This window comes from Cavia porcellus, unplaced genomic scaffold (genome assembly GCF_034190915.1).
Source record: "Cavia porcellus strain 051 isolate PalLab524CR breed Dunkin Hartley unplaced genomic scaffold, mCavPor4.1 scaffold_6, whole genome shotgun sequence".
Taxonomy (NCBI): Eukaryota; Metazoa; Chordata; class Mammalia; order Rodentia; family Caviidae; genus Cavia; species Cavia porcellus.
The window spans coordinates 20,699,599-20,724,919 of record NW_026947489.1 but is presented as its reverse complement, the minus strand read 5'-3'; the positions used below and the strand labels follow the sequence as shown (position 1 = coordinate 20,724,919).

Here is a 25,321-nt window from a genome sequence, read left to right as displayed (position 1 = left end):
ATGACACATTGCTGCAAGAGGAGGAAGCCAAAGGTCTGTGTGTCTGAAGCTCGGGCAGAGACAGCCGAGTCTCCCTCTGAAGAGGCTCTAGCTATTTGTATCCATCAATAAGAGCGAGGGGGGAAGGAGAGCTCTTTTGTTTCCCAACAATTGTCTGAAATGTTGGAAAGAACAAGGTTCTCTCTGTGCCGGCTCCAAGGACATTCTGTTTCTGTCATGGTGTCCATGTTGCTCATATCAGACTCTGCTGTTCCCAGCTTATAATGGCACACCCGTCCTTGGGTCCCACATGTGCAGTCCCCCTTGATGCCCAGGCTCTGCTGCCTGGCCAGTGTCCGCCTGCTTCCAGCTCTCAGGCTCTTCTCCCCTCTGCATGCCCTGCCTGGCTCCTGCACGGCAGGGAAGCGTCCATTCCTGTCCTAGAAGACATCCTTCACCAGGGACTCAGTGCCAGCCCAAATCTCCCTTTCTTCTGCCCCGCTGCCTCCCACCCTCTCTCCCCTTTGGGGAATCATGAACCCCACTCTGCCACTGCCTCAGGCACCTTCCCACACTCATCCCACGGAGCCGCCAGCTGACCTGCAGGCAGCAGTCTGCATCTGGACTGTGCCTCACTTCCCAAGTGCTGGCCTCCTTGGCTTCAAGATGCTAGAGCCTCCTGTCCTTCGTTACTCCATCCCTGGCTTTGTCTGGTCTCTTCCTTCAGCTTTGACAGCCTGGGCCACCTCCTCCTCGTCTTCTTTCTCCTGGGCCATCATATCCCTGCTGTGGCTTTGATTAGCTACTCTACATTCTGAGAACATGGTAATACATTTTAATTTCCCTTCCCTTGATTATTAGTTAGATTTAGCATCTTTTCATAGATTGTGACCTTCTGTATTTCTCCCCTCATTAAAAGTTGCTTAGAAGCAGATCCTGGCCATGACAGGGACTTGTCCTCCAGCACTGCAGGACCCTCACTCAGCTCCTACACCCTCTCAGCACCCGCACCCAGTCACTGCAGAGGGACCCGGGCCCAACCTGCACTCTCCTCACTCTCCCTCTCAACGTCCTCCCCTAGAGTCCTCCTCCTCTTCCTGTTCTGTCCTCTTGCTGAGCGCCCTCTCCTCCCCAGACCACAGGCCTCTTCACTCTGTGAGAATTTCACATTGCATCATTTCTTCTTTACCCCTTTCCCCAACAGCAGCAGCAGGATAACTATCTGATCCGTATCTCACAATTTCTTTTCTTTTTGGTTTTTTTCAGACAGGGTTTCCCTGTGTGGTTCAGGCTGTCAATGAGCTCCTCTAAGATCTTTGATTCCCGAGTTCCTTTTTGACCTTGCCTTCTGCACACCTCGCTCCCTTTCTCCATCACATCCACTGAGACTGTCCTTATTCTTGGTGGAGTCCAAGTTAGTTTCTCTCCTTCTTTCTCCCCAGTCCCGCCTTGACCTCCATTAGCCTACCCATCCAGTCCGTGGCCCGTGACCCTCATGCCCACTAGGCCATAGCCAGTAGCCCAATGATGTTCCCCTGACTGTGGGCTGTGCCTGCTGCTTGGTCAAGTTTTAACCCCAAGGCCATCACGAGAACCTCTGCCTGGCCTGCATCTCCTCCTCCAGGTCTTCCCTTCCTTCCTACATGAACGGGATCGCTTTACTTCAGCACCATCAGCAGTGATGCCTGTTACAGAACTTCATCCAAACTGGCCACATCCCTGTCCAGCCTCCACAGGCTGCGAGCCCTGGGACAGTAGTGACGGCACCAGACCTCTGTGTGGACGAACAATGTTGGCTCAATTTTGATGAGTGCAGAATTCTTGCTTCTGGCAATGACCATCTCACTACTGTGAGGTTAACGTACCCAGATTTAAAAATTAGTAGAGTCAGAGAGGGAGAGGGAGAGACAGAGATGAGAGAGAGAAAGAAAGGCAGAGACACAGACACAGAGAGGCAGAAAATAAAGGAGCCTGCTGGAGTTTATATGCAGTCTTACAAATGGACGTACCTGAACTAGGTCAGGCAGCTGCAACTGGGAAACGGTTTATCCTAAAGTGCCATGTGATTCTGTTAGTACCCAGTGATCCAGGGTTAAGCGAGTTTTACTTGCATCTCAGTGCCAGGTCTTGGCCTCAGTGGAAAGAAGCGAAAGCATTGCCTCTATGTTGCAAGGAAAGAAACTACATCTGTCCTTTTTATTTTTGCTTGTGGAGGAGAGGATAGGTGTCCCATATGTAGCCAGTCCTGTGCCAACAGCTTTAGAAGTAAAATTGCACCCACTGAAACTATTTGGGGTCCTGCTGCCAGGAAACATCATTGCCTGTGCCCCACAAGCTGATGCCAACACTGCTGGTGCAGATGCTCTGGGCCCAAGGGCAGGGCTCGGCCTCTTCTCTGCCTGGGAAAAACCAGACACAGTTTCCCCTTTTGCTCAGGACAGAGACCAGCAGCCGTGTTTTAGTAAACAAAAACTGCCTTGATCAGTCCATCTTTGGTGAAGGCTGTTGGGACCAGTTTTCAAGATGCCAAGACCGAATGACTAAGACTAATTTTATTGAAGAGAGCAGTTTTCTTGGCTGGCCTGAAAGCAACAGTAAACACTGGCAGCTTGTGACAGTGTCGCAGTGTGCATTTCCCAGGATGCTCTGGGAAAGGAGGCCTGGCCCCTGGGACTCCTGCTCAGCAATCATTCCTAGGCCTAGGCCCACTGATCCTTCAGGGTCCTTTGTGAGCTTGTAGGTGCTTGTTCTCCAGAGCTTCTTGTGACTAAGTAACACTGTCCTGCGGCTTCACAGCTCCGTCTGGGCTTCTGTGACGCTTATTCTTGGCCTTCTCCTAACTCATCTGTCAACACTATCAAGGATCCACAACAGCTCATTCTCCTGCACTGTTACGAGCACCCTCCTGGGTCCTCTGACCAGCCACCTTCCTTCCTGGGGGACTCTGTTCCTGCAATTAACCCTGCTCACCACCCTCCTCTGGGACACTCCCTCCCGGGTACAGGGGAAAAGCTGCCTGTCACTTCAGTGTGCTGGACCCGGCACTCCAGCAGACCTGACTGATGGACAGCACCCTCATACTGCTGCGGCAAACTTTGAGAATGGCCACTAACTGTGCCAGTCTTCTCTCAGAATCCAGAGATGGAAGGCCAAACATTCTCCTGTTGGGGCCCAATTACAACTTGTCAGTGGGAACGGTTGTTGTGGAGAGCCCTGAAGATCCTGGCTGAGAGGTGACAAACAGTGTGTGAAGCCAAAGAAGGGGTCTGGGCCACACCACTCACGCTCACCGCAGCAGAACCCTCCTATCAAAGCTGGCATGGGACAGACATTCCCTTTCTGCAGCCACTGGGGAGCGCCGCTTCTAACTCTTAAGAGCAACAGCCACGATTATACAGACAGTCCGAGAGTTCTTTATTTCCTCATAGCCGGGAACCTGGGCCCCCGCTGTCCCCACAGCTCCCTTTGTACCTACAGGAGGCATGGCGTGGCTCATGGGGCGCACCCTCCTCTGCTGGGGGATGCGGGCAGAGGCTGCAGTGAGGGGAGCCTTTGGAGAGCGCAGGGCTACAGTGAGCCCTTTTGTGGAGGCTGCTCCTCCAGTCAGCTTTCTGCGTGGTCGGGCCAGAGGTGAGCTGAGGTCGGGTTCCAGTGCAGTCACCTTCCCTCACAGCCTCCGGGCCTTCCTGGGGCGGCAGCCGTTGTGTGGGTGAGGGGTGTTGTCTGTGATTGAGATCACTTCCAGGCCGCCCATGGTCAGGCCCTTGATGGCAGACTGGAAGGGGCAGAAAGAGAAGGATGGCATGGTCACAGAAGTGGTGACCTGTCGCCTCTAGACCACACAGGCTCCAGGAGGGTCGAGGTGTGGCAGGAGAGGGGAGTGGGGAGGCACCTGCAGCTCCACCCTTACCCTCCGCTCACAAAGGGCTCCTGCCAGGCCCGGACCCAAGTTCTCAACGCCGTCTCCTCTCAGATCACACCTGCCACCCAGTACAATGTGAGCATGAAGACTCCTTGGCATGTCTTCAGCATCAAAGCTAAAAGCACCCCTGCCTGGCTCGGGACCCAACTCCCTGGCCCCCAGCATGGGCCTCACCACCAGAGAATCCTGTTTTATACTGCTCTCCCCACCCCCTGGAGACACCCCTTCCTGGGTGCTGAGACTGCCTGCAGGATGCTGGGATGCCTACAGGATTCCCTGGGGGCTGCCTTCCCATTCCCATGGGCCCAGCACACAGCAGACACCCAAGGAGTGTCCACTGAGTTAAACAAAGCAATCCAGGCTTGTTTTGGGGGCTTAGTAGACTGTAGGAACGGCAGAGAGAAACTTTGAGCCATTCCAGGGAAACCCACTACAGAGGCTTTCTTACCCTCTCTCTTCTACCCAGCTCTCGAGCCCCAGTTCTGCACACACCACGGAGAGCCATGGTCACTCACCCAGCGCCCAGGGCCCAGGCCTTTCACCACAACTCGGACGTGGGTCACACCCTTCACTGTAGCTTTCTGGAGAGAAGTGGTAAATGGTGAGTGCCCCAGAGAGACAAATACTGGACCCCAATCTCTGGCACCTTCCTTGGGAGCCAGAGGGAAGGGGCAGTCGCAGAAGCAAGCAGGGAGCCCGAGGACAGAAGAGGAGGGGGGAATGGCTGCGGTGGAGGGCAGATAGCGGCAAGCTGTCAGCTGGACTGTGGTCTTTAAGCCCAGCACAGCACCGCCACCTAATGGAGATTTTTAGGTAGGTAAAAGCAGAATTGCAGATGGTGAGGTATTCCCTGGGATTTTAAGGCTGCGCTTAAGAGCATCACTGTTTAAAATGTTTACAGTTAATTTTCCTCTTTTAATGATAAAGGCAGCTCTTATAGAAACTGGGAAACTACACAGAAGTCACTCATCATTTTGTTTGGAGACAAGGTCTCATATGGAGTTGAGGCAAGCCTTCAGCTATGTAGCCCAGGCTCGGCTTGAACTTGTAGCAATCCTCCTGCCTCGGCCTCCTGAGTGCTGAAATTACAGGTGTGTGCCATCGTGGCTGGCCCACAGAAGTTACTCATGACCTACTACGCAGGAGCCACTGTCAACATTGACAGATTTCTTTTAATTGGGTATCATTGTCTACTGTTGGGCATTTATAGCATTTTGATTTTTGGTGATCATTAATTCACAGCAATCAGTATCTCTGGAAGGTGAGCTCCATTTGAAGACCACGGTTTTCCTTCAGGAAAGACTTGTGGCCTGGCAGGGGATGAACACTGTAAGACCTGGGCTACAGAACAAGGAGTGCAGGCTGTGGTCCTAGGCCAGGCTGGGCTCCTGTCAGGGAGCTGAAGAGGCTCACTGGCTCTGACCAAGTTACACACTCTGATTCTGAAACTGGCTCTAGAGAAAGCAGCTAATTCTGCAGATTCACAATAATGAATATAAAGTGTCATGTGCATGGTAGTTGCTCAATAAATATACCAACAGAGGCACATGACAATTTGCTTATAGAACTGGTGCTGTATGGGAGTCCTCACTATATCACATGTCCTCCAGACTGTGTCCCCCTGCCCATGCTAAGGGCTTCTAAACTAAGAGAGGGCTGAGGCTCTTAAGCCTTTTTTTTTTTGGCTCTGACTCCTAAAATAAACCAAGTGTATTATCTGTACCAAAGGGAGAAAGCATAAAGAACCTTTGCTCGCAGATCTGCTCAAGCCATGTGCAGTGACAGGACACCTCACAGGTGCTGGCGTGTGTGTCACTGTGCCGCTTCTGACCTGCTGCTTTAATGCGAACTCCCCGTAGGGGACTCTCCACCCAGGGAACTGCCCGGCGCGCACTCACCGCCGCGGCCGCGATGCCTGCCGTCTGCGCTGCGATGCCCGTGCCCTTCTTGGCGTTCCGAAACCCTTCCGTGCCACAGGAAGCTCGGGCCAGGGGCACGTTGGAGGAGGAGACCACCTGGATCTGTGTGCTGGGAGCAGGGAGGCATATACATGTAACTGTTGTTCAGGGAAATGAGAGCACATCTGGGATTTTGAAGGCCTTAGAAGGCCGAGTGAGAGAGAAATGGGCTTGACTTGGAAGCCAGTGCAGCCAGTGCACACTGCTGTGCACGCCACACAACACAGGCGTGTCCCTTTGGACTCACCGTGCACCCTTCTCCCTGTGACACAGAGGTCAGGGCACCGAGGCCCAAGTGAGAAGGTGGCCGGGCTGGCACTTACTTGGGAGTTTATCTCTGGCTACTTCCCTCCTAAAGCCACATACCCTCGGACCATCCCCACCAGCACCCTCATCCCCCGGTACTCAGCTAACACTTAGTAAGCACCTCATGATCTGCCCCTACTACACATCCTCCAATTCTTGAACGGGATCAAGAAATACTGTATCCAAAGGACAAAAAAATTCTGATAAATACCATATACCCACTCTAGTTCACATTTTCATGAAACTTTAGCAAGCCAGAAGTATTTTCCTCAAACAAGAAGGGGTGAGTGAGCGTAGGGACCCCGGAATTAGTACCATCACACGGCACTCAGCACCCTGACTTCCCATCCGGGGAGGGTGAAGTGGAAGGAAACCCGCAGGGGATGCCCAGGGCGCCCCTTTCTGCTCACTTGTTGTAGGTCGCTTTAATATGTGCAATTGGGATCTCTTCAAATTTCTTCCCTGCCCACTGCAGGGAGCTCTCTTCTCCTGGAACTGGAGGGAAAATGCTGAAATCAGAAGAAGCAGTTTACTTACAATTGTGGTGGTTATTTTTGTTTTAAGGAAAAGAAAATAGTAGATAAGCCCACCACGACAAACAACACCCTCAGGCTCCGGTCCCGCTCGGGGTGCCGCTGCCCCCACCACCCCTTTCCCAGCGCGCTGGGTCACTGCGGCTCCTGCGGGCACGTGCTTACAGGGCTTTTCTTCTGCTGTGGTGCTTGGGGTCGAGCCCCGGGTCCTGCACAGGCAAGGTGAGCATTGTACAGTAAGCTACACTCCTGCTTGGAGCTGCTGAATTTCTTGACTTGCTGACTTCAGACACATCTAGGGACTCTCTGCTATACGAAAAGACAATTTAATTCATATTCTCCATCTTCCCTTGTCTTGCTTAGAGAATCACATCCCTACTTTCCAGTGCTTTACAGGCTCCCCTTTCTGCAACTTAAAAATACAGACAAACTTCTACCTCTTGTTTTCTCAATCATTGACAATATCTTGTCTCTATAAGAATGAGCCCAAAATCTCAATACTTATATTATCATCATTATTATTTCAGATTATCCTAGCAAACCTATGTAAGGGCTAGATGGCAAATACAGTAGATTTCCTTGGCCAATGTTCAAGAGGTTTGTGTCACTACTAAATTGCCATAAATAGCCACAGACAATAGTAAATAAACAAGTGGTGGTGCTCTAATAAAACTTTACAAAAACAGGCAACTGGCTATACATAGACAAGTGGCTTTCAATGCAGGTAAAACAATTACCATTGAGTAAGCTTCACCGTAGACTTTAGAATGGGTCCAGGAACCTACTTCCAAATACCCCAGCGAATCAGATGTGAGATGTGTTGGGAACACTGACCTACACACTGTATTGAGTTCAGCTTTCGTCTATTTCTGGTGTGCTGTATATAAGTTCTCTTCATTTTTCGATGAAGAGACTCAGGTACAAATACGGGATTAGGGTTAAGGAAAGCTGGGCTGAAACCTATGTTATCTACCCCGGTTATCGCACACCACGCTATGCTTTTTAAAAATCTGAACACACGCAATTGTCATTCAGCAACACGGCTGGGAGTTAGGTCCTTTGTTCCACTGTTTCTACACTCAAGTCAGATACATGTTCGTACCCATGTGGCCATGCTGAATTTCTAATACAAAGCACTCCATTTTAGAAAAACACTAACCTGAGCACCGCTCTCTCCTATCCTTAGCTGCTCTTCTAAAGACAAAACTAAACAACAGCACATGGTATCCAAAGGTTACATGTGTTCTTTTCTAGGGTTTGAGTTTAGAGATGATGTAAAATCTAGCAGGCTGTTGGCTTATCTGCCTACATGGAGCTCGAGGAAGAGGGTGAGTCTTGCAGGTAACTTTAATGTTTAAAAGATGATCACTTCCCCACTGATTATTTTCCCCTGTTGACATGGGACCAAAAAGCCAAGTCCACTGAAGTCTGAGTGTAACCAATGTAATGCGGTTTAAAATGGCAAAGTTTCACAACTAGAAAGGATTTAGAACTTACCTGTTTAACTGAAAGCCTGAGCAAGACCAGGCCTTTAATGTATACATAAATAAATGGTTACACAAGGAAGACCCCAAAAATCAAGACAAAGCTTTCAGGTACCTGTCAACTGCCTTTTTCTACCCATCCTTACACCCGGGTCACGACAGACAATCCATTTGCTAACAACTGCTGGAGACAATTTTTAAAAATGCAAATATATGTAGAAGATGCAAAGGACAGCTCCTGGCTCAGCTTTCCTTAGCATCGTTCCTACTGTAATTGCTGGTGATCTCAGTAAGATTCTTCCAACCGTTTGGTTTCTGTTTCTAAATCAATGTCCTGCAACAGCACATGCCCTCTGCCCTACCTTAGCTACTTACTTCTGGGGTCACTGTTCACCTTTGTCATTACCGACACCTGGGTCCACATGCTGACCTTCAAGCATCACACCCTCTGCCCACTTGCTCTGCGGGGACTTCAGTCCAGGAACTCTTCAATCCCACAGGGCCTGCAGTCCAGCGATCCTACCAGCTGTCCACCATCCCACACACTCATGTCCTGACTTCCCTCCTTGCTTAGATTAAACCTCACGGACAGTCCTAATGCTATCCTTCCCAGATGCTCTCGATTCTGTCTCTTCTTGCTTCGCTGTACTGCCCTGGCAAGGCCCTCCCTCTGGCCAAATCCATCTCTCCTGTCACTCAGCCTGTGCAACTACAGTGATGCTGACTGATCTCTGTGACTGGGGCTTCTCAACCTCATCACTACTGACAGTTTGGACAAGGTAACTTTTGTCATGGGAGGTGCCTTGTGAATTACGGGGTGTTTAGCAGCATTCCTGTTGTCTATTTACTAGATACTGTTCCCCAAGTTCTGGCAACCAAAGATGTCTTCAAATACTGCTAAAAGTCTCTCGGGGTCCAAGTTGGTCAAGGCTGAGTACCACTGCTATTGCTTCAATGACTGCTAGCATTGAGCAGGCCCTCGGCACTGCCTGGCGATATCAATATTCAATTATCCTTCCATTCTTTTGGAAGACTCTTCTGTACTTTCTTTTGTCTGCTTAAGCTTCCAATTCCCTCCTGCTTCCTCAATGCCAGCTGATGACCTCTACAAAGAAGCAGAAGCAATCAGCTTCCTCCAGCTCCCCGACCGAACATCTGTGCCCACGGCCTCTGTGGTCTCTCTCGTTCCGAAGCTCCGCTTGTGTATTAGTCCCTCAAGGACACTGCTTTAGCAGTGCTGGCACTTCAGTGCGTAGTTTTTTGCTCTCTACTGTATCACTCTCAGCAGTAAAACATACTGTCATGCTCCAAACCTGAAACAACCCCCCCGCAAAAAAAACAAACCCAAACCCCTTGAGCCCCAAGTTCGCTTGACTGTCCGTTTCTCTATTCCCCCTTACAGCAAACATCCCCTGAAGAAACTGATACGCTCCTGTTTCTTCCTATATATATATTTTTAATTCTCCTTGAATCCACTCCAATTAGTCATCAGCCCCTAGGACTCCACCAGAAGTGCTCCAATCAACACCACCAACCAAATCTACATTGATAAATCCAACCAGCAGTTCTGTACCAGTTTATCAATGCATCACGTCAGCAGCACTGGACATAGCTGCTCTGCCTGCCATTAACCACACTAAAACTTTCCTGGCCTGCTTTCTACCTCTCTGGAGGTCTCCCCTCACTGGTTTAGTATCACTACCCAAATCTCCCCTCCATGTCGTATCTCCACTTAGATACTGGGGACCCTTCAAGTAACCACTCAAAACTAAAATCCTAGTCTTCTCCCATCTTAACAAATAACTCCATCTTTCTAGCTCTTCAGGTGCAACATTTCAGAGTCTTCTTTCATTCTTCTTTTTTTCACACCTTATATTAACAAATCTTGTTGACTATACTGTACCTTCAAGATCTATCAGTCAGACCATTTACACTAACTCCCACTATCAGATGGGGTCCAAACCATCATCATTTATTTTTAGGTAGGGTCTCACTATGTAGTTCAGGTTGGCCTTGAACTCTCAGCGATCCTACTGTCTCAGCCTCCCATGTGCTGGGGTTACAGGCATGCACCACCACGCCTGGAAGCACCATCATTTCTTGTGTAGATTATTTCTCCAGTTTTTAAACTGTGTATGAGACTTCTCTCAATGGTTTAATATCAGCACGGTGGCAAGAGACTCTTTTAATACAGCAAGTAAGATGGTGCCAACCCTCTCAACTCTCCGGTGGCTTCCCATCTCACTTAGAAGTCCTCAAAAGGGTCTACAGGCCCTACAGAATGTGGCCATGCATGCTTGTTGGAACTCCAGTCTCCCACTGTTCTAGGTATTTTCTATTTACTGTCCCCAACACACTAGGATTTAAGTTCTATAGGGCAGGGCTTTTTTCTGTTTGGCCAGGTTTATGCCAGTGCCTGGCACTGTTCAACTGTTTTTTTTCCCTCCAGTGCTGGAGCCCAAACCTGGGACCTCATGAATGGCAGGCAAGCACATTACCACTAAGCTATACCCCTAATCATGGCAATGTTGAATGAATGACTCCAACAGAATCTTGATTTAAATTCCTTCAGCATTCAGGAAAGTGTCAAAGCTCCAGGATGACAGATAAGACCTTTCCCATTCTGCTTTCTTCTTATCTTGCTGGCCTCATCTGTCATCACACACCTGAGCACATTTTATTCTTCTACACAGATGGCTGGTTATCTCCGGCTGAGATTCTGGTCATCTTGTTCAGCCGAACTCCAATTTATATCTCAGCTTCACATTATCTTCACTGTCTTGGCTAATTTCCTCAGAAGTGAGACATTTATTCTTTCATACTTTCAACTAGTTCTTACCTCTGTTATACTATCAAGCAGAACATGGTGAAACTGGGTGCATATCTGTTTTTTTTTTTTTTTTTTCCAAAAAATACTGAACTATCTGAGTGGAGGAATGACATTTTGTATTTCTGGCACCTGGCACATAGTAAGTTCTCAGTAAACACTGGTTAAGTGGATGTGAAATTAAATGAATGGGTACATCGACTGCATACAGAGGTAGTAGCACCAGCAGGAAGCAAGATGCCACTGCCCAAGGCTGAGCACAAAACTCATCCCAAACCTTCAATTAACTCAAAATGCAAGATGATCTGCTCCAAAGTGTAAAATCCCTCTCACTACATTCTGCGTCCAAGGCAGGGAAAGTTGTTAGTTTGACATGAAATTAATCTCATAGGGAAGAAAGCACACAAACATTTGGCATTCACTTGTTCACCCAACATAGGTTCACCAAGCAGCTACAAAGTGCCACAGCTCATTTCATGTGACTTCCACAAACAACCCCTTAAGCCATATTCCCATTTTTTGATGAGAAAACTGAGTTTCCGAGATCGATTTCCATTAGGTCCTGCGCATGGCAAGTGACAGAGTTGGGAATTCACTGGTTCTGTCTCTGGAAGGTGGTGGGCGGGAGTCACTGGTGTGGGTCTCCCGAGGACTGGATCTCATGGTCCTCACCTGAATCTGCTCTGCCTTGGAGGCTCCTTCTCAATTTCCTGTTTGGCAGCCGCATCTTGCATCTCCTGGGCGTCAGTGTGGATGGTCCGGGCTGGGACACCGGTCACAACCCTGTGGAGGAGCAATGCTCGGTAAAGTCCCGGTCATTGGAGCCCAAGTAGCACAGGAGACACGGACAGAAGCGCAGTCCCAAAAGTGACAGTGGAGTCGAAGAGGCAGTCTTACCTGGTCGTCAGGGGCTGAGTCCATGACCGCGGGATCCAAGACCTCGCGTTTCTCACAAACTGCATGTCTTGAATTTGACCCCAGGCAGCACCCGTCGGTGGCGTCGACCTAGCTAGAGAGACGCCCACACCACTAATGCCTGCGAGGGAGGGTACAGAAGACAATTCTTCTTGTTGCTCTTTATTAGGCGCCTTAAGTGTTTTCCAAATTTAAGTGCTCAATAGAAGCTATCGTTGCGTGTTTATCTGGGAACTCTTCCTCTTTTAAATTTCTTAACCCGAGAATTTCAACCACCCCTGCATATTGGGATGGTTTGTTCTAGCACTTCCGAGGACTGCCCACTTCCCCATCCGACGCCTCCGCGTTGCCTTATGGGAGTATAGGGTTGGCTAAGATCGCTTCTGGGAGTCGCGGGACATTTTGGGAAGGCAGAAAGATGGCGGCGCCCGTGAAGTATACTCTGTCTGGGGTGACGAGAGGCTGGCGACGGATGGAGAGGCTTTGGGCAGGTAGCTTGGGTTCTCGGAGTCTGTCTCTGGCGACCGCACCCTCAAACAACAGATCGCCGTGGCGTTTATTGGGCGCGTTGTGTCTGCAGCGGCCACCGCTTATCTCCAAGGCTCTGACCCCACTGCAGGAAGAGATGGCGGCTGTGCTGCGGCAGGTGGGAGTGGGATGCGGGCTTAAAGGGTGCCGAGCGGGCAGCACTAGCACTGGGACTTGGTTCGATCCTGAGTTCGGGACCAATTAGTTTGTGTGACCTGAAGCAGATCATTTTCTTTCTCAACCTCACTGTATTGGTCTGCAAGTATAACTTAATTGATTTAGATTGACACACAGTTGGCATTTATCAGTTTATTTTCACTCCTTTGTTGGCTCTTTGGACAACTCTTTGGAGGCGCTGTACTTTTTTTATTCATCTAACGCGTTTGGGATTCAGTGGTGACCGGAATTAGCCCCTGTCACCAGGAACGTGCCCATAGGACGGGAGAAAGTCTGGTGTGTGGTGAGTGTTAAGCACAGGAGGCAGGGGGCACATCGCTAAGATGCCGGTGACAAAGTCTGCTCTGTTTTACCTCAGGGCTATTTTTGTAAAGGGAAAGTAAAGTATTTTTAACAAAAATTAAGTGTAGTGTTTGGGAGGGTACTAAGTGCCACAGATAATGATTGGCGGATGTTTATATTTTGCGAGCATCTGAGATGTTTTTTGTCTTGAACTGTTGAAAGCTACCACCTCTTCTGTGTTTTTCTCAGTTTACTTATTTACTCATTTGGTAAATTATTCACCTTACATATGTTCACAGCACATCTGGTATTGTGTATCAGACTGTGTGCTGTGCTAGAGATCCAGTACTGAATCAGACAGGTGTAGCTGTGGCTCAGGGTTTTCAGTCCAGTGGAATGAGGGGGCAGCCCTTAACAAATAGTCACATAACTAACTGGAGACTCTGGTGAGTGTTGAAAAGGAAATTACAGAGTAATATGTTTCACAGGGACACCTAATTTAGAATTTATGGGCGGTTTTAAGGAATGTCTCTCCGAGAGAGTGATGTTTAAATTGAGATCAGAAGGATAAGATGAAGTCTCTTGGATAGAACATGAAGAAAAACATTGTAGGAAAAAGGGAAAGGCAGGAAAGTAAGATGCTGGCCGAAGACGGATGGGACTGGAGTGAAGTAGTGGACCCACAGTGCCTATCACAGGCCTCTGTTCTTGGTAGCAGTCTTAACCCTCAATCCCATTCTAAAATACTGACAAATGGAACTGAAGCTTTATGTATGAACTGAAGCTTTTTTGCATTCATTGCTTTCTGTGTAGTGTTTTGATTGTATGTTTGCATATTTTGTGATAAACTTATGAGCCTGTTCAGGGATTTTGTAGCTTCCTTTTACTTTTTCCTGTCCTTTTTTTTAAGTTTGTTTTTGAACCACTTTTTGGGGGGAATTAACACTAGTTAATGTATTCCATATTGATATCCTCAAAGTAGTTGTTCAGATTACAAAATTTAAACATGAAAACAATGATCAAACAATCAAAGCACAAACTGTTCTTTTTGGTGAACTAACAGAGGTTAGTAGTATAGTTGTGTATCTTGTACATACACACACACAATCTTTTTCCTTCTTTCTTTCTCTTTTCCTTTATCCTGGTTGTTCTTTTGAGCACTTTTTTCCCTTTCATTTTCACAGTATCTCGTGTACATTTTGAATACTATTTACTTTCAATTTTTTTACGTTAGGAAGCCAATATGATATTTTACACATGCGAGTCTGATTTATTTCACTTATGACTATGGTCTCAAATTGCATCCATTTACCTATAGAAATCTCAAATTTATCCTTCTTTTTATCTGAATAATACTTCATTGTATAAAAATACCACTTTTTTTTTTTTAACCCATTCTGCATGTGATGGGCATTTGGGTTGTTTTCAAGGTTTAGCTATTACGAATTGTGCTCCTATAAACATGGGTGCACATACATTGTTGTGGCATGATGTTTCCATTCTTCTGGGAAAATATTCCATTCCTAGTTTTTTGAGGAATGTCCTGATTGATTTCCACAGTGGTTGCACCAGTCTACACTCCCACCAACAGTGGAGAAGGGCTCCTTTTTCCCTGCAGCCCCACCAGCATTTGTTATTGGTTGATTTCTTGATCGCAGCTATTCTTTCTGGAGTGAGATGGAATCTCAGTGTTTTAATTTGCATTTCTCAAATGACCAGTGATGTTGAACATTTCTTCATGTATTTGCCATTTGTATTTCTTCATCTGAGAAGTATTCATCTCAGATGCTCTTTTTTGAATTGGGTCTTTGAATTTTGGGGGTCCTGATTGATTCCAATTCTTTATATTTGTTCTATATATGTCCTTGTTCTGAGAGACAGTTGGCTACGATTTTTTTTTCATTCTTTTGGTTTTCTTTTCCCTATGTTGGTGATTGCTTTTGATATGCAAAAACTTTTTAATAAGATGAAATCCCAGTTATTCTTTGAAGTACTTCCTGTGCAGTTTGCATTTTGTACATGAACTCTTTGCCTGCCTCTGTGCCAAGATTTTTGCCTACCTTGTTTTCTAGTAGATTTAGGGTTTCTGTTTTAATATTTAGGGCTTTAATTTATTTTGACTTTCATTTATTACCTGGTGATGACATGGGTCTAGTTTTAGTCTTTGCCATGTGGAAAGCCAGTTTTTCCAGCACCACTTATTAAAGGTGATATTTTTCTTCCAGTGAATATCTTTTACCCTTTTGTCAAAGGTAAGGTGGTTGAGTGCCTTCGTAGTTGTGTCTGTGTCTTCTAATCTGTCCCACAAACCCTCAAGTCTGTCTTTTTTATTTTTTTGCCTTTACATCCTGTTTTTGATCCTTTTAATTTTTCCAGATTGAGATAGAACAAAGTCTCTATTCAGATCATGAGCTTCGTGCTCTGGATGAAGCCCAGAGAATGGCAAAGAAGAAAGCTGATCTCTACGATGATGAGCAAGATGAAAAGGATATATTGCTTGTACAAGATTTGGAAGATTCGTGGGAGCAGGAATTCCAAAAGTTCAAACCTGGAGATCGTGTAACAGGTTTGTGATCTTTTTAAGCCAATGAAAAAGAAGGGGAAGGGATTTTTCGTTCTCAGATACAGGGCAGTTGGTTAGCCTCTGCCTTGTGTTTAAAGGAACAACTTCAAATAACAAAACAAGGAAAGTAAATTCTTTCCCTTTTTCTTTGCATCTATCCAATACAATTTTTAAAAGGCCTATGTTAATTTTGTTGTTAAAGTGCTCTTTTCTCAGTTAAATTTTGTGACTGTTATCTGAGTTTAATTCCTATTCTAGAACAGAATGAAAAAAATTAAATCTTTTTCTTCTAGTTTTGTGTTTTATCAGAAATTTCTCTTAAAGCAAGAGATTCTGTTGTCATTGTTTCAGAGATGGGTGAAGAACAGAGAAAGTAGGAACTACTTAGGTCAGGAATAGTGATAAATCCAATGAAGCAGTCATGTTTGAGTTTTTATGGGTCTTGTTTCTTTTTAGAGTATGTTTTCTCTACAGAGGAAACAGCCCAAGTCTGCACCCTGAAAGAGAGTTAGATAGGTCAGGGTTATAATGGCTGTATGTTTTCTGAGGGGAAGGGTTATAGCTCTCCCTAAAAGACCCTAAAATTTTTAAGTTTTTTGATTCTAGTAGAATAATCTTGTTTGCCTCTTCTGACCCCTTTTTCTTCCTAGAAGCCGATAAAAAAAATGATCGAACCTCATTGCACCGGAAGCTAGACAGAAACCTTGTCCTGTTAGTCAGAGAGAAACTTGGAGATGAGGATGTTTGGTTGCTACCCCAGACAGAGTGGCAGCCAGGGGAGACCCTCCGAGGCACAGCTGAGCGAACACTGGGCACTCTCTCAGGTGAGTTCTCCACACTCTAAATCTCATGGGGTTCGCTTCAGAACTGGGCACATTGATGCGTGCCTGTGGTTGAGAGCCTGAGGTGGGAGGATTAGTTGAGCCCAGGTGTGAATGTCAGCCTGGGCAACATAGTAAGGTCTTGTCTTAAAAAAAATTTTTTTTAGATCCACCTAGAGAATTTATAGGCTGATTGTGAGAGTAGGTTTAAGGAGAGAGAGTGGGATGGTAAGTGGAGATTTCCTCTAGAAAAATCCAGACATCCCCTAAAATGAGTGAGTCTATCTGTGTACCACTGAGATTTTAGTACATTCAGAACTGATATTTCTACTAATCCCTCTGCCTTCATCTTGTCTTCGTAGCTTTGCTTGTCAGTACTGTGGCTTATTTATTCACTGAACTAGAAGCCTCAGTTTTTTCTTAATCTCATTCCAGCATACATAAATCTTTGAGTCCTATTTGGTCTGTTCCAAATAGTCCTGTTTTTATTCTCTTGGCTTTAGCTGTGACTCTCTTCACTTCTTATTAGACTGGCATATCTCTGCTGGCACGATTGATGCTTGAACTGGAGAATTCTTTGTGCTATTCTCTGCATTGTAGGGTATTTCGCAGCATTTCTGATCTCTGCCCACTACATGCCAGTAGCACTGCCTCATCTACATCCCCTAACCCTTACCCTCAGTGTGACAACCAAAAATATCTCTGGACGTCACCAGATACTACCTGTGGTGGACAACCACTACACTGGCCTCTGGAAGGAGATACTAAGGAAGTCACTCCCTGCTTTTATATCTTACTTTTCAGTGCTGCTGACATGGACTTTCTGAAGCACAAATCCCTGGTTACTTCTCTGCATAGAATTTATAAAAGCTTTCCCTTCCAAAGTCACATTTCCAGCACGGCTTAGAAATCCTTTTTGCCTTGGTCCCTAGCTTGTCAGTCTTCTGACTTGCATTGTTAATATATATTCCAAATTCTGACTCAAAGCCTTTGTATCCCTTGACTAATACAGCATTTCATATAACTTTGCTTTGAGGCATGCTGGTTCTTAGCAGAATGCTTTAGTTCTTCCTGGTCTGGCTGCTCAGTTTTTAAGACTTGGCTCATATATTTTTCATACTGAGATCTTTGCTGAGCCTACAGGTAGAGAGAATGCCTCTTCCTGGGCTTCTGTCACACTTGCATGTGTTATGAAACAAACATCTACTCTGTGCCAGGCCCTCCTCTGCAGGCACTTGGGCCACAGTGATGAATTGGATGCTACCTCAACTTCCTAGCAGCTTAGGCCCTAATGGAGAAAGCCCTTTCACTTATCCTGTTACAATATAGTAATTTTTTTATTGCACACTTCTCTCCCCTGCCAGAATTTTGAGTTCATTGAAAGGCTGAAAAGCCGTCATGATCTCAACTGTCAGCAAAGTAACTGGCACATAGTAGGTACTTGCTGATTGTTCGTGGGGTAAATGGATTTGATGGCAGAGATGTACAACTACTTGACCAGCCTTGCCAGCAGCATAAGTGCTCTTAAGAAAATGTCAGCAGTCAGTGTGCCCCCTTGACGAGGGGCCTCTTTGGCCTGCAAGAAAGGCAGCAAGTCATAGTGGAACATGGCCTTTGGTGCTCTCTGTCTCAACTACTGCGTAGGACTTGGCAGTTGAGCTATTTGCCAAGATCATTGTTCAAGCGCTCAGCCTCCCTCAAACCTCCATGACAGATCTTTGCCCTGTGCTGCTTCCTGCTTCCCTTTCACATAGAAGAGACTCCACCTTGGCTCTGTACTTTTCTCCTCTTAAACTTTCCTTCGTAATTAATAAAGTTAAAGAAATGTGTAAGTGGTATTAACAATTTGTTTTACATTTAATGCATAGATAATAAAATATATTGATTTATTGCAAAAATATGTATTGCAAATGTATTAAAGTAATAATATAAAATAAAAGTGGTAAAGACAAAACTCAGGCAACATGTAAGAAAAATAAGTGGGTTACTTTCTTCACACTGGCTCCCCATTTCCAGTATTTCTGCATGTTGGGATTCCTGGAGGTTGGATTAATAGGTCAGAACTAGGCACACTGAGTTTTTGATAAGTGCTTGTCCTCCCAGACAGTGTAGAACAGGTGACATCTTGAGGAAAGTGTGGGACTGCCATGTTGCCTCAACCCCCAAATGTGTGAAATGGCACGATGCGATTTTTCCTGTGTGGCTAGTAAAAATGATCAGCTTTGGGAATTAGCACATTTCTGTTGCTTTTCATATGTTTATTAACTATTTCTTCTTTTATGAACTGCCGTTCAGATCTTTTGTTCATGTTTTAATGAGCTGATTTTTTCTTTTTTATTTGCTTCTATTTTTTAATTCATCTTTTCCAGTTTGTGGCAAAGTAATACGCATTATTGAATTAAGTTTGGAAAATCCAGGAAAGTATAAATAAATGATACTTCAGTATAATTCACAGATGTGCGCTGCTCACATTTCATATTGCGTATGAGTGAGCCGACACCATGTGGAAACTTTTCATCAAATGCTATTTAACAAGGAAAGCAATTCATGTATATGGTCAAAATTTTCCAGATAGCAAATATAGTATAAGAAGTTCTTTTTGTGGGTCTGGGGATTTACCTCAGTAGCACAATGCCTGCCTGGCAAGTATGAGGTCTTGAGTTCCTCCTAGTGCCAAGGGAAAAAAAAACTACTTTTTTTCCTGAGAGACAGCTTTCATTAACAATTTTTGTTGGTGTATGTATATCCTTAGAGATTTTCTATGTGTATACAAGCATAAAAATAAATAATTCCTTTTTTGGTATGTAATAGGAGGATATAAACACATACACATATACATACACACAGTTAAATGTCTTTTCCTCATACAACTTTTTTTTTTTTTGGTCTTTTTCATTTTTATTGGTACCAGGGATCGAACTCACGACCGCCTGCTTGCAAGGCAGGTACTTATGCCGCTGAGCTAAATCCCCAGCCCCAACTTTTAATGTCTTTCTAGATGCACATATGAAGACTGGTATTAGATGTTTTTAACACCAACATACTATTTCCTAATATGTAGGTACTATCATTTTCTTAATCTGTTGCTTTTATAAGTAAAGCCGCAGGAAATATCTTGAATACGCCTCTTGGCTTACATGAACAAATAAATATATTTGGGAGGATAAAGTTCTACATTTGGCTAGGTAAAAGGGTGTGTACAGTTAAAATTGATTTTGGCAAATTATTTGTAATATCCCCCTAATTTATATTTGCATTATATATGTGAAAGTACCATTTTTTTTTCTCTTAATCTCTCACACAAACCTTAAAAGTCAGACTTTTGAACATTACTACTATAATCTTTTCTCAGTATGTGCAAGGGATTGGTTCCTGGCCTTTGTCCTTCTCTTCTACACTTATGGATCTATAAAATGGCGTAATATTGGCATATAACCTGCATATATTCTTCTGTATACTTTAAATCATCTTTAGGTTACTTATACTTAATACAATGTAATTGTCACACGAGTAGCTGTTATACTTCCTGTTTAGGGAATAATGACAAGAAAATGTCATGTGTGTTCAGTATAGACCCCTGACCTGTGGATGAGGAGATAAGGAAAGCCAATTTTGACATATTATTGTTTGTTATGACATATTTTGTTTGTTGTGATGTTGGGCATTGAACCCAGGGCTTTGAGCATGTTAGGCTCAAGCTTCTTCCACTGAGCTGCATCCCGAGCCCGTGACATGTTACTGTTGTTTAAATTTATAGTTCTTTAATTATCAGTTAGGTTGAATACCATGTAATGTATTTATAGGTTGTTGATATTGTCATGTGAACTTCTTGTTTATATAGGGTCATTTTTCTTTTGGATTTGATTTTTCTTTTTTCCTTGATTTCTAAGTGCTCTTCAATAGACTACTTTAAGATACTCCTTTGTTGAATATGATGAAAATGTTTTTCATTTTGTCTTTGTTGTGCTTTGCATTTCCTTGTAGGAAGATAAAGTTTTTGTAGACAAATACGTGTTATTTCATTTTGGGAGTTTGTGAATTTTACGTCTTGTGTAGAATGGCCTTCCTCACTCAATAATGACACAAAAAATATCCCAATGTTTTTAAATGAAAAATTTAAAAATACAGAAGAATTTTGGAACTGTTAATTGCATGAAACCACTATCCAGAATGAAGAAATTGTTTTTGAAAATTTGAAATTTGGTTAAATCTTTCATTGGTGGTATCACTTTGATGTGATGATACTACTGAGGTTGGCTCTGCCTGGTTTTCCATATAACTAGCTGGTTCATCAGATGCCATTTAATAATGAATCTTCCCTTTCCCCATCTTTGGAAATGCCTAATTAGGATTTAAACCCTAGTCACAGTTTGCACGTATTAGTTTTTAACTTTGCTTGTGATGTTTTCACACTGGAGCAGTCAAATCTGAGTTGCTTTTTGTGTTTTGCTTGTGACATCCCGTTGAAAGGCGGGTGAACTTTGCTATACAGATAGCAAGTATTGTCAGCAGATGGTGAGCAGGATGTATGCAGGAGCCAGCTGCTCTCACTCCAGAAAGCGTTTCTGGAACTGCATTGCTGACTTCAGTTTGATTTCAGGGGATAGCGCAATAACTGGGATGGACCTGATGAGTCTGGACTCCATGGACCAGGAAGCATTTGGATTGAGAGGACAGCAGACTCTTTCAGGGGTGGCCTCCCTCCTCCCTCCTAGGGATTGCTTTGATTTCAGGGCTGGAACTGGCATTCGTAGAGAATTCTGTGGTTTGGGGAGCTAAAATTAACTGGAGGGTGTGTTTTTGTCTCCCAATTTTTTTTTTTTTCTTCCTTCAGAAAACAACATGGAAGCAAAGTTCCTAGGAAATGCACCCTGTGGCCACTACAAGTTCAAGTTCCCCCAGGCATTGCGGACAGAGAGTAACCTCGGGGCCAAAGTATTCTTCTTCAAAGCACTACTATTAAATGGAGACTTTTCCCAGGCTGGGAAGAAGGGCCATCATGTGTGGGTCACTAAGGACGAGCTGGGTGACTATTTGAAACCAAAATACTTGACTCAGGTTAGGAAATTTCTTTTAGACCTCTGATGGACTGAGCTGCCTGTGGATGAACCTTGGAAAGTTGGGCCTCAAGAACTTTTGTGTGGTTCCCCCACATTTGCAGGGGATGTTGAGCAGTGAATTAAACTTGAAGAATTAAATGAATCTGTCCTGTGTTGGTCTCAGCTGATTCACTCTGGGATGACAAACTGGCTTGTTCCTGTAAAGAGGGATCTTCTAGGGTGCCTTTCCATTTCTCCAAGCTGATAATTTTTGATGTTTTATTACTTTATAGTAAATTAATAGACTTACTAGGTCCAGGAAGAAAAAAGAGAAAGAAATGAATTAACCCAAAGGCTTGAATTCTATAAAGTTTCTAGAAGCACAGGAAAAACCTTACTCTGTAGTATTAGCCAATTTCTAATTTGTTTTTCCTTTGTATTTGATAGGAAGGTAGTTTAATCTAACTGAGGAAGTAATAGCTTCTTTTCCTTCCTTTTTCAAAATCTTTATCCCTTCTTTTCCTTTTTTTTTTTTTTTTTTGGAGATAGGGTCTCACTATGCAGTTCAGGCTGGCCTTGAACTCACTGTATAGCCCAGGCTGGCTTTGAACTCATGGTAGTCCTCCTGCCTCAGCCTCCCAAGTTCTGGGAACTTCTTTTCTTTCTTAAAAGTATTTTAATATTTAAAAATAAACTAGTCGTATTGTGTCTGTTTTGAAGTGGTCATGTGAAAGAAGCCAGTTTGGCTTACTGCCTTTCTACAAAAGGAGGAGTCAAGGCCTTGGCTTGGAGTCATGGTGTATATCACTTGTGGTGTTAGAGGAGAAGGGTGACCTCTTGCCTCTGGGTTGGGCCTTGTGGCTGTTGAGTTTGTTGCTTGGGTCATCACTAGTCCCCGGCACCTGCCACAGAGAAGGTACAAGTAAACATTTCACTTTGTGAGTCCAAGAGAGTAAGGGAGTCAGATGGATCTATTGCCAAGAATTGTGGTTCTAGTGGTGAGCCTACAGTCCTGGATCCCACGACTTCCTGATTTCCTCTCACCCAGCCTTCTAAGTAACAGACAGCCGTCTTGATAGGAACTTTGTTTCTACCACAGATGTAGCCTTGTCTTTTTGCACAGGGTCAGGGAAATTGCTTTCTGTGATGAAAATGAGGTACCTCGTTCTGTATCTTATCGTCTTGCCCTTTACCTCCTGCATGTGTTCTCTCCCTCACTACTGGGGAAAAGATGTGCCCCAGGACATTGTGCTCATCAAGGGCAGTGGTGGCACCCAGGAAGGAAGCCTGGGCACAGCTATAGGACCAGGGCACTCTGAGTTTTGGATTGTGTCATGCATGTGATCTGTACTGCCTGATTTAGAGTCTTAGGCTCCTCTAATCTAGAAGGGTAGGAATGAAGTGACTATTTTTATAACCATGTATAAAGTGGTCAGCTTATTAACATTCTTTTTTGTTTTTTTGTAGTGTTAGAGATTAAACTCAGAGGCTTGTGCCTTAGGCAAATACTCTACCAATGAGCGACAGTCTAGCATTTTGTTAGCAGGACATAGTGTGAAAGTAAGTAGCCCTTCCGCTGTGTTCAGTTACCTGGGGAAACTGAGTGGAGAGGGTGAAATGGGTATAGCCTGGTCGCCCTTTGTTTTAAAAAACCCATGAAGAAGGCACCAACCTTGGCCAGATGTTTAGTATTATTGGAACTCATCTCTTTTAGGAGCTGCATCTCAAAGGTCCTACGTCTCTAGTGGTGCAGCTCAGACTGTAAGACTACCAAGGACCAGGACACAAAGTAGTAGGAATTTCACTGCACCAGGGTCCTCATTGGGCTTAGTTCTGCTTTGTTTGGGTTCTGGCTGCAAAATTCCACAGTTTTTAGATGATTGTCTCTAAACTTTGCTGTTATTTTTGGAGTGTGATTTTAGATTGAAAGATATTCAGAATTTAGTAAAATTGACAGCGTTTGCTGAATGCCATCTTGAACTTTTCACTGGTTGTCAAGCATGATCATAAATTCTTTGGGGCAAGTTGGCTAGGGACAAAAATAAGACGTTCTCTGTGTTTTGAGGGATGGAAGCCTTCAAAGCAAAGGGCATGGTGGAGGAGAGAGCCATGTGTGTGGTAGTGTGCAGATTAGGAGTTGCAGTCTGAGTTGTATTTGTACAACAATGTGTGCATTGCTGCATCTGAAGTGTGGAACTGCCCACCCCGGTCACCAGGGTTCTCCAGAGGTGTAGGCTGGGCCTTGCCTCTGTGGCCATTCCTTTCCCAGGTGACTGCCAGTGCTTCTGGTTCCCATCTTTACTGGTAGTGTAGAGAAAATGCTGCTGCATTTACAAACATCTTACCCTTGAGGGGACTTCCTGCTGGGCCGTTTCTGCACCGAGAGGTGCCTCTAGGCTTAGCACTGTATCAGATTATCAATCTGACACCCAAAACTCCAGTTTCAAAACCTTTGAGTCAGCTTCTTTCCTCCAAGGCATCAGACTTAGAGTCAGAGAATGAGTTTGAGTTTAGCCTTAAAAGTTACAGCAACTATCATTATTAACGTTATTAACGCTAGTGGAGTGACTCCTTAGCACCTAGAACAGTATGACGACCCTTAACTAAATATACATTTTTATTTAAGCCAGCAGTGCAGGCATTGTTATCCCTATTTTATCAATGAGAAAACAGACCCAAAGAAGTTAGCTAACTTGCTTAGGATTGCTTGCTAGTGAATAATTGGATTAGAATTCAAACTCAGACCATTTGTGTGCACAGTTAGTTCTTAATCCTGTCCCAGCATATTCATTTGTAAAATGAAGATGCTGCTGTTTCGCAGCTAATGTGGCAATTTATTTGGAAGTACTTAGCACTGTTCATGGCTAATGTTTGCCTCCTTCCAACAGGGGCTCCCAGTTCTGAATTCAGCTCTGTCATCTGTAGCTTTTACAGCTGTTTTCACCTTTTCTAGGTTATACATTGTGGCAACCAAGCATTTCTGACCTATTTGGAAAGGGACACGGGTAATTTGAACATTAATAGATTCTATCAGCCAGTCTCAGAATGGCTGTGTGGCAGGTCAGTCTCATAACTGCATCCAGCTACTCAGGCGTGTTACCCCATCCCACCCTGGGCCTGGCTGCCCACAGCCACTAGGTGCAGGCTTATGGGGCACTAAAAACGGAATAGACCTGCTGACCCATTCTATTACCCCAGCAGGAGAAAAAGGAGCGCTCTGAAAGGTCAGCAACCCAATTATGAGGAGCTCACAGATCGCTAAGCTGCAAACACACAGCACAATAAAGCCTGTTTGCTTGAAAGCTCAGGGCAGTCCCAGCCCCGCCTTTCTCAGCCTTTCTCGCCTTTATTTCCTAGAAGCCCATGGAGTCTGGATTATGGTCAGCCACTTTAGATTTTCAGTAACCTTTTACCTCCCTTGGAATTTCAGAGCTCAAGACAGGAAATGGGGGAGGAAACTGCTCCTACCCTGCTTCTGGGAGAGGCATCCAGGATGGATCCTATGATCAGACTTGGCTGGTTCACATGAATCGTTGCTGTAGCTGAGGTGGGGACCGATAGGTCTTATGAGTCAGGTTGGGGATGGCTTAGAGGGCAAGGGATCCATGTACTCTTAAGTCATCCCAAAGTGGGCCGGGAAAACCAACACCAGGCAGTACTGACATATCGTTGGTCACTGAAGTAGCAGACCCCATGCTGCAGCTAGCTGCTGAGTGACTAGGGTAGGAAAGAGACCCTCTAAACCTCTCTTTGGCCCAGTAAGGAGAAAACCATCCTGGTATAGTCAGCCGAGGATCCCTGAGACTAGGTGCTTGGGGGCAACAGGGCTGGCAGGTGAAGCTGAGAACATATTGGGAGTAGGGATTTGGAGGACACCTTCAGATGGGGAAGCATCACAATCCCCTCCCTGCCTCTCTCCAAGCCAGATTGCAGGTGGAGGGGCAGGGTGGGGCTTTGTGACTGACAGCTGGGATCATCTGCCAGAGT

At 45.1% G+C, this 25,321-nt stretch overlaps 2 protein-coding genes across 5 annotated transcripts; one reads left to right on the top strand and one right to left on the bottom strand.

The window, feature by feature from the left end:
• Positions 1–3,369: 3,369 nt before the first annotated feature.
• Mrps11 (mitochondrial ribosomal protein S11) lies at positions 3,370–12,200 on the bottom strand. Of its 3 annotated transcripts, XR_010047955.1 has the most exons (7): positions 11,907–12,200; positions 11,682–11,792; positions 6,576–6,674; positions 5,800–5,929; positions 4,417–4,482; positions 3,890–3,959; positions 3,370–3,754 (listed from the first exon to the last, which is right to left on the bottom strand). XR_010047955.1 is itself a non-coding variant. In XM_063250022.1 (6 exons), the coding sequence occupies exons 2-6, from the start codon at positions 11,734–11,736 to the stop codon at positions 3,647–3,649; spliced, it is 444 nt and encodes a 147-aa protein (XP_063106092.1). In that variant the 5' UTR covers positions 11,737–11,792; positions 11,907–12,187; the 3' UTR covers positions 3,370–3,646. The 3 variants fall into 3 exon arrangements, 2 of the variants coding, with proteins under 2 accessions (XP_063106092.1, XP_003475303.1); XM_063250022.1 differs by lacking the exon at positions 3,890–3,959 and having other exon boundaries at positions 6,576–6,660; positions 11,907–12,187; XM_003475255.5 differs by lacking the exon at positions 3,890–3,959 and having other exon boundaries at positions 11,907–12,180.
• Positions 12,201–12,309: 109 nt separating this feature from the next.
• Mrpl46 (mitochondrial ribosomal protein L46) lies at positions 12,310–21,497 on the top strand. Of its 2 annotated transcripts, none has more exons than XM_013159006.3 (4): positions 12,310–12,570; positions 15,288–15,477; positions 16,128–16,298; positions 21,130–21,497. In XM_013159006.3, the coding sequence occupies exons 1-4, from the start codon at positions 12,343–12,345 to the stop codon at positions 21,378–21,380; spliced, it is 840 nt and encodes a 279-aa protein (XP_013014460.1). In that variant the 5' UTR covers positions 12,310–12,342; the 3' UTR covers positions 21,381–21,497. The 2 variants fall into 2 exon arrangements, with proteins under 2 accessions (XP_013014460.1, XP_003475304.1); XM_003475256.5 differs by having other exon boundaries at positions 12,313–12,570; positions 16,125–16,298.
• Positions 21,498–25,321: the final 3,824 nt, after the last annotated feature.